General features: G+C 37.5%; 1 protein-coding gene across 1 annotated transcript; it reads right to left on the bottom strand.

The window, feature by feature from the left end:
* Positions 1 to 1,464: 1,464 nt before the first annotated feature.
* Positions 1,465 to 6,276, bottom strand: GNG11 (G protein subunit gamma 11). The gene is made up of 2 exons (XM_010389525.2): positions 5,748 to 6,276; positions 1,465 to 1,888 (listed from the first exon to the last, which is right to left on the bottom strand). The coding sequence occupies exons 1-2, from the start codon at positions 5,841 to 5,843 to the stop codon at positions 1,763 to 1,765; spliced, it is 222 nt and encodes a 73-aa protein (XP_010387827.1). The 5' UTR covers positions 5,844 to 6,276; the 3' UTR covers positions 1,465 to 1,762.
* Positions 6,277 to 9,420: the final 3,144 nt, after the last annotated feature.

Raw genomic sequence — 9,420 nt, 5'->3', positions numbered from 1 at the left:
AAGTAAAACTTTACAGGCACCAAAGCTCTAAAATCCCATGCCATGTTAAATGTTAAATGACTAATAGTACTAATTGTTCTATGCTATTTGGAAGAAATATACCTTTACTATTCCTAAATCCTTCCTAGGAGTAGTAATTTGGGGCTAAAATTATCCCTTGGCTCTCAGTAATCCCAATTGACGTCATCACTTGGAAAGTGTCAGGAAACTGAAGGAAATAGTTCCTGCTCTTGGTTTGTGTAATCTATTTTTCAAAAGCCTGGAGTATCCTGTTCTTTCCCAGAGAGGGAAAGGAAAGGAATTTCAGAGTGAGGATGCTGATATATTTTAGGAAGCTACTACAGGTTACAGGCACCTCTCTGGCTTGATAGTAAAGTATACCTACATGTCTAAGTGGGAGAAAAGATCTAGTCAAGGAGAAATACTGGTTTCTTGTGCCACAATGAAAATTGCAGGTCAAGTTAATAACTAAGTCCATTTGAGCTAGAGCTAACCAGCAAGGGTTTTTCCATGTTTTTCTTTTGGCTCAAACTTGGAGCAATTTTGACCCAAAGATGGAGGAGAAAGTGGGAGAATGCTCAAGGAGAGAAAGAAAGGTCCCTTTTTTGAGGTTTGGGCTTCAGGTACCCTTGTTATGAACTTCAGCAGGAGTTATACTCTGGCATGTTGCCCCTGCAGGATGAAACCACTGAAGGAAAGGTCACTGTGAAAAGGTAAGCCACAGACTGGGAAAAGGTATTTGCAACACATATCACCAACCATGAATAAATGGCCAGAATATATGAAGAATTCCTACATATCAGTAAGAAAAAGACCAACTAATCTTTAAAGTGGGCAAAGATTCACTGGTGCCTTTGGAGGAGAAGAAAAAGAGGCATGTTTGGCCCAGGCCTGCTGGAAAATGCTGGTAAGCATGAGTGCAGAGATCCAAGTGTCTGCACCAATGCCACAGAACTGGAGTAGTGCCATGCCCAAGACCTGGAGAGCACATGGGAGATGTAGCTCTGTGCAGGTTAGGTACTGGCCCTCAAACCCAGGGCTGGCCTGGCCACTATGTTGCGGAGAGGCAGAGCACTCTTCCTGATCCCCAACTCAGTCTTTTCTTCAAGGCTACCCCTACAGGAACACTATTAAGATCTAAATGATGATGAACTAGGAAAATACTAACATAGATGTGGCTTGGCCTTGTTCCTGACTCAGATAATGTGACGTCTGTCAATGTTATAGGAATTCTACCTGTTCAGTTTCTAAATAGTTAAGGTTAGATCAAACACATTCCAGAGGTCAGAACTCAGCACTCTAAACTGTTGATGCAGAGAGCTGGATTGGAGATGTGATCTGTCGAACCACCTAATCTTCTCAATCATATTCCAAGCCCAATCATATTCCACATCCAAAAGATTTTGGGGAGAAATATAAAAGTTAATGGATGAAAAGTGCCTTCTTAAATCACCAACACTCATCTTCCCAAGATAAAACTTTATTTGAAGCATCAAGCAATATACTGAAAGAAGTGTCATGCTCAAGTAATGCTTATATTTCCATAATTGCACCTTTGATACTCTCTGCCCTCTTAAAAAAGACTGCATAGTGAGCAAAGATGAGTAGCACGTATGCTTTTCTACATAACGCTATCTATATGGTGCTTAAGAAAGTCTCCTTTTAATTTCATTCTTCTTTCCTTAAAAAGCATGTTGGTTTTTTCTGCGAAAACTACAACAAACTAGTTCTTCCACTTAGGATGCAGTTTCTCCCAAGTTATTTATGAAATAACGCAGCTGCCTTTTTCTTTAAAGGGGTTCTTGTCTTCTGGAATTCCCTTTACTAGAGGATCCTCCCCAGAACGTTCTTCAATATAGTTCTTTATTTCTTCAGAACATTTAGACACCTTAAGTACAGAAAAAAAAGAACATATTAGGTTATGGTTGTTTAAACTTTGTCCCTACCCCTTAATGAAATTAGTATAACTGAATACAAGCAGTTTTTAAACATTTTTTTACATATATATATATATTTGTGTGTATATATATTATATATAATACATATATAAAATCTGGGTTCTGCACTCTAATATTTTTATTCTATTACTATATCTATGATACAATCTATGTAGAACATATTTCTTACTGTTGGTCGTTGGTCAAATTCAAAAATGTTTGAAAGTCACTGCATTAAATAAATTATCTCCAGTAATTTTTTTCCATTGTGTCTCATATGATTTCCTTCCTCTGCTAAAATACAATTATGACATGTCTACAATATTTTAGGAACTGAAATATAATCTTATTTTAATTTTCCATGCTAATGAGCAGGTGCAGTAGTAGATAATCCCCAAATGTTTTCGGGTGTGTAATGCCACGATTCTCACTTATGGGTGTGAGTCATGTTCTGAAATTTCACAAAATGATAGAAGCTTTGGAAAAAGCCTGACTCTGGAAAGATTGGAGTTGTCCAAATACTGCACTCTGTGTTGCTCCTCAGAATTTCTTCCTTCTGCATGAGGGCAATGATCATAATAAAAGACTTATCTGAGACTTATTAGGCTTGTCTGAGAATAAATTTTTTCTGCGATGGAGAAAAAATTGAATAGTGTCTTCAAAAAGTCTATTATTACAAGAATGGTTTCTTCAAAAAGTCTATCTATCCTTAAAAGACAGGTTGCAAGAATGAGTTAAAAAAAAAAAGAACAAAAACAAAATAAAAGAAATTAGGGTCTTAATGAAGCCCTGGTTTGCTAGTAAGAAATTTACAGTAAAAATTACAGAAGTACCAGCAAATTAAATTAAATTAAATTAATTTGTTTATTTATTTTTGAGACGGAGTCTCGCTCTGTCACCCAGGCTGGAGTGCAGTGACATGATCACGGCTCACTGCAAAGCTCCACCTGCCATGTTCACACCATTCTCTTGCCTCAGCCTCCCGAGTAGCTGGGACTACAGGCGCCCACGACCACGCCCTGCTAAGTTTGTTTCACTGTGTTAGCCAGTATGGTCTCGATCTCCTGACCTCGTGATCTGGCCGCCTTGGCATCTCAAAGTGCTGGGATTACAGGCGTGAGCCACTGCACCGGGCCACACCAGCAAATTTAAATGGAGACCTAGGAAAACTGGGCAAATGTTCCCACTGAATTAGTAATCTAAATTAGTAACCTCAAATTGTTTTAATAGTTACTACTAAAACATGTTTGCATATGTATCCCAAAATGAATATAATTTTTAACTACAAATAAGTACAGATACTGTTTTGTTAATACATCATGCAAAATTATAAAACATAAACTGGAAATTATAAATGGGTGAAGTTTAAAAGTAAAGAAAAATAGAAATGCTAATATTTTACTTCCACATCTCAAATGATTATCCTTTGCAAAAAAGTGTGGAAGCCTCTGACCTCAAATTGAAAACTAGGTGATGTAGTTCTGTGACTTAAAATCTGGCAAAATAAAATCTTTCAGGTACAATTCTTTCAGGTAACATTTGCTCTCAATTGTTGCTGACATTCAGAGTGCATACATTTTAAGTGAATTTTCAGAGTTGATAATGCACGTGTCCATAACCTAGGGTCTGTGGTCCCAAGTTAATTTATGGACAAGATTCATGCTCCCTACATTGAATCTTTTCTTACAAGGTTTTCTCATTAGGTTTCAGAAGAGGTCTGCAACCTCCAAATGTGAGTAATTACTCCTTTGATACATTTCCTTCTGTAATCAAGAGGATATGTTTGATAAACATTTAACTACAGCCAGAATGCAACTTGCAAGTTTTGTCTGGGCCTGAGTTAAGGACTGAACACGTAGCCTAGATGTTAACTATTTATTGACTGAATAATGGACTGGGCATGGGAAGAAGAATGTTTTATTACCTGCCCTATCACTATCTATCTCTGTGGTCTTAAATGAGGAGCTCGCTAGCCTTTGTGGGACTCCAGTTTTTTTTAATCTTTAAAGTGAGGGAGATGAATGATCTCTAAGCATTCCAATGCTTGTCTAGCAGTAACAATGTATAATTCCAAGTATATAATCAAATGTCTTAATATTATTTTTGAGATTTAGATGCCCCTTTCTGTATTTCCTAAGGATACACATGTATCCAAAATTTTTTCTCCCTCTGGCATATACTTGAGGTTTCTGGAGGTGGGAAGTTGATGCCACAGTCCGTGTCCTAAAGGGTCAGGCTGGCTAGCAGGGAGAAATCGCTAATGAATGATACAATTTTTATATAGTCAGTTGCATCCACATCCCTGTCCAATAGTTAACTTAAAACTCTGAATAAGTAGAAGACACTTGTCTTTTTTCCTAAGTTCTGCACGGTGATACCAAATATTAAGATATTAGAATCTTGCATAGGCAATGCTGTACTTCAGCATATGAAACTCTGTTTAATATGTAACTCCTAAGGTTTATTGTGTGAACACATCTAAGTGGCCAACACTTGCTGTATCAGGAACTTTGCCATCCATAAAATGGGTCCCTTAAGGTTTCAAGAAGCATGCTTATTGAGTGGGTAGTGTAACTTCCTTCTTTTCCCCTTTAAACACATTGGTATTTTTAAAGCTACAAACCGTTAACATGATAGAGGGGACATCTCATTGCAAAAGCTAGGAAGAGCAGGGATTTGGATGTGAAAGGTTAAATTTGAGAAAAGAAATATGCAAAAAGTAAAACACAAAAATGCCTGCATCTTCTAATCATCACTCAAGAGTAAAGACTCTTGCCCTTACCAGTTTCATTACAACTAGAACAGGAAGGCAAGTGAGCATATTATAATGCTTCATTTCCATTGTTTTTCTTATTTTTTTTCTAGTGCTAAACCATAATTAATAAGATCAGTTTAAAATTTTCTTGCTGAAAAGGAAAGGTTAATTATCTTTAAACAATATCTATTCAAAGACTTTTCCTAGTCTACAGGATGCCTGACTGAGTTAAAACAGAAAGAGGGATTAGTGTCTAAAGGAAGGTCCTGATGACCAGTAAGAAATTGAAGTAAAACTTATAAAACTTATGAAACCAAGACGTTTCAGTGGAGAATATTGAATACTGGGTCATATGTTCTCATTGAAATGGCAATCTCTATCAATAGTCTCTAAAACTTTTAAATTGTGATCACTAAAATAATTTTTCATATGCACCTCAGTATATGTATAATTATGTACAAATAAGTACAGATACTACTGTATTAATCGCATACTTACAAAACATAAAGTGAAAATTATAAAGGGATGAGATTTACAAATAAATAAAGATAGAAATTCTAATATTTTGCTCCCAAGTTTCGGTGGACTGTTCTTCGCATATCACTGAAGGCCACTGGTGAAATTCAAAATTAAATAATGTACTTGTAAGACTTTAAAATATGGTTTTAGAAAATTTCTTTCAAATATCATCCTTTCTAGTAGTGTAAAAGATGAAAGAACCAAGTAGTTATCCACTTTTTTCCTACAAGTGAGTTTTGAAAAACAGCTGTCTAATGGAAAGCAAGATTTCTTGTCTATTTTCCCCTTCCTAGGCATCTTAAAAAGTTAGGACATTTGGCCTTAAATTCCTTATCGGATCCTAGACCCCTCCTCTACCTCCTACGATTTCCCCACATCAGCTGGCAGTCCCCAGGCATTGTCAAAGGGTGGTGAGAAGAGAAGCTACAAAGAGGGGGAAAAAATAAGCTAAACTATTTGCTTTACTGTTACTAAGCAGGACAAACCGGACCCCGCTTCATTTCAGAGAAGGAAATATTTCAGAACAGCCAACTTACTTGTTGTCTCTGCAACTTCACTTCTTTGCGAAGCTGCTCAACTTCCATTTTCAGTTTTTCCTTCTCTGGCAAATCTTCGATGTGAAGGGCAGGCATTTTCGCCCCAGAACTGGGCCCGGGCTAGCTCTGGCAGCGAAGCCCCTGGAAGAGCTGCGAAGCTCGGCGCGTGTCGAAACAACTGCGGAGCCTGGCCCGCCGCTCACCCGCACAGGATGTGACTGCAGCCCTGCTGCGGTCCCCAGCTCCCCGAGGGCTCCGCTTCCTCCGGGACCCCGTCACGCCAGCGCGCCCCAGCGTCCTAGGACATGAGAACTCTGCCTTTTCTCAAGTCCCTGCAACCTAGGAGGCCTGCCTGGGTGCTAGGTTAGGGTTAACTTTGAGACTGGTTCAAAAGCAGCTTCCTGCCGCTCAATCGCCCATCAGGGATGCTGGCCCCGAACAGGCCCTAACTCAGGACTGCCACGCCCTCGGGGGGCGGCTGGGCTAGGGCTGCCTTACTGGGGACAGCAGAAGTTTTACTTTTTTTCTCCGCGTCCCCCCCCCAGCACCCCCCCTTTTTTTTTTCCGTTTCCAAGTCACATCCGGGTTTTGTTTGTGAAGCAAGGAAAAGGAGTACACTACCCAGCAGGAAGTAACTACCCTTCACCTCTCAAAGAGTTTTAAAAATATGCTAGATATAGCTTTTCCCTAATTACACGCATAGGTTGGCGCAAAAGTAATTACTTTTCCCTAATTACATATACAGGTTGGTGCAATTAGTTTTGCATCAACCTAATAAATGCATAGTGGGGAATGTGGACGCTTAAGAAAAGGCTCAAAAGAAAAATGAAGCTCAGTCTTAATCCCAGAAATGCCCACCAGCGCTCTGCTGATTTGTGTGGATCAAGGCCTAATATGGGTTTACACATTTTGGGCGAGGAGGGGGCAACAGGGTGTGAATATCATTTACAAGTTGAACGGACATTTTCTGTTATTAAATAATCATCTGTGTCCTCAGCAGCAGAGTTTTTATTTTTTTACTTTTTTCGGGGGATTGTTTTGTAGAGCGGCGCATCAAAGGATGATATAATAGAAGACAGAAGCAGGAATCTTAAAGTTCTTACCAGAAAGCCGTTCTCCACTCCCCAGCCCCAAGGTTTGGGTGACACTTGACACCAAGGATTTTGAATTCCTGGCTCCTGAACCTTCCTGGATGTAGGCAGTGGATTCATTTAGTATTAGTTTCTTAACTTTCTGGAAAGCAATATCTATCGAGCTGTTGCTCTGGGAAGCTAGGAAAAGTGTCCGATGTGAAAAATGTTTACATGCAATAAAACTTTCCCTTTAACTATAACTAAAGTCTTGTTAATGGTGCTCAAAAGAATAGAAGAAAAATCAAACATGAATGTTAGAAACCTTCCCTAGCAGTTGGATATTTCTCTTTCTTTCCAGAGATAACCTTCTGTCTCACAGAGTCAAATGCAAGTGAAGAGTGGAGGCATTAACTGAGTATTTCCGAGTAGCTGACCCTAGACACCCATGACCATTCTCTGTTTAGGAAGCAGGAGTTTTTGTTCGTTCCTAGTTTCTTACCATTCTCCGTTCATCCTCAATGAATAGATTAGAATGAAAAGAACAATGAACCACTCAATGAATACTCCTGACTTGTAGTCCCAGCTCTGCCACAGGCCATCACTGAAAAAGTCACTTAATTTTTCTGAGTTTTGGTTTTCTAATTTGCAAAATGTATAGTAAGGCAGGGAAGGTGGTGAATCAGCTAAACTATGTTGTGTCTCTAATTGTATTTGTAGGTCTATATATGATAAATCATTTTCACAAAGATGTTTAAGAGCTTCACTTTCAATATTTGAAATACCAGGGTTTCCCAGGCTCAAACTAGTTAGATCATCAGCTGAAATTTACGTGTGAATAAGCAGGGAGAGGAGACAAATATCCATATCTGTCTTCTGCACTAATTCATTTTTAAAATTTTCTATTACTTAAATTTAAAAAGTTGGTTTAAAATATCTTAAATAAATTAGTGAAAGTAATCAATGTGAATGTGACCAAAATTAAACAGATTCAGCACCTAAGTTAAATAAATTGGTTAAATAAATTAATGTGTGTTTTTTCTAAGTCATAAATATGGAATTATTTTGGCTTAGAAATTTCTTTTCCATGAAATCATCTAGTTGCATAGAGGGATAAATATTTATAAGCCCATATTTGTTCTTTGACTTTTCCCACCATATTATGAGACATATTAGAAACAAAATACTTATTAGTCTTCTTTTTTATTCAATAGTTCCTATTCTAATATCTTAAGTAAATTGCTTAAACTGAAGTGAATTGCAAAATGTTGCAATTGCATGATCACACAGCATTCTGAAAGAGCTTTTTTTTTTAATTTAATTTTTGTTTTTTGAGACAGTCTTGCTCTGTCACTCAGGCTGGAGTGCAGTGGCAAGATCTGGGCTCTCTGCAAGCTCTGCCTCCTGGGTTCATGCCATTCTCCTGCCTCAGTCTCCTGAGTAGCTGGGACTACAGGCGCCCACCACCACGCCCAGCTAATTTTTTTGTATTTTTAGTAGAGACAGGGTTTCACCATGCTAGCCAGGATGGTCTCGAGCTCTTGACCCCTTGATCTGCCCACCTCGGCCTCCCAAAGTGCTGGGATTACAGGCTTGAGTCATCGCGCCTGGCTCTGTTTGGTTTTAAATAGTAAAATGATGAGAACAGTTTTTTTTTTTTTTTTTTTTTTTTTTTTAACAAGAGAACGTGTATTCTATGCCTAGACAATTTACCTCCCAGAGAAGAACCATGTTAAGCAATTTCTTATGTATACTTGCAGAAATAGTTTATCAGCAACATTCAAAAATTTTGAATAAATACATTTTAAAATTTGTTTAGTTATGTTCGAATGTTTCCTTAAGTTTTTACTTATATTTTACATATTACCCCAGTAAAAGTTATTTTACAAGTAGTATGAGTAGAAACCACTCTTTAGTAAAAATGACAGGTGCAACCAGCAAAGAACTTTGATTAGTTAGCCCACTGTCTTTTCACAAATGTTTTATAGAAATTAGTTAATAAAAATGAAAGTAACCATTTTCACTTTTAAATTACAAAAGAGTAACAACCATGAAATTTTTACTTTGGTATGCAAAAATAGGAAAAACAAGGTTTTGACAATTTTTCTGATTTATTATGTTGTTAAAAATCTGTATAAAGAAAAATAAAACATTGAAGGCAGTTAAACTGGAATTGAGCTAATACTAACTTGAGCTCAAAACAGATCAGGATTCTGGTCTTATTTTATCTTGTGATTTTTGCAAGAAACACATTATTTCAGCTTTTTTATTTGGTATGTGAACTAGGTTACCTTTCAAATTCTGCTCTTCTAAAATTTATGGAGTGACTTTGAGAAGCTGCGGCAGGAGGATCACATGAGACCAAAGGTTCAGGAGTTTGAGACCAGCCTAGGCAACATACTGAGACCTCCGTCTCTAAAAATAAATAAATAAATAAATAAATAAATAAATAAATAAATAAATAAATAAAATTAAACAGTGCATGGTAACTGTTTAGGTCATTGAAATTATGGTTTCTTTAGAGAAAGTATATTTTACATGCTCTTGGTTCATTTCATATTTGTTTTCGTCTGTTAAAACAATCATGAAGCAGTTTTCAGGAG

Source organism: Rhinopithecus roxellana, chromosome 6, assembly GCF_007565055.1.
Source record: "Rhinopithecus roxellana isolate Shanxi Qingling chromosome 6, ASM756505v1, whole genome shotgun sequence".
NCBI classification, from domain to species: domain Eukaryota; kingdom Metazoa; phylum Chordata; class Mammalia; order Primates; family Cercopithecidae; genus Rhinopithecus; species Rhinopithecus roxellana.
Note: the sequence above shows the minus strand (reverse complement) of the source record. Positions and strands in the feature narration are given on the sequence as shown.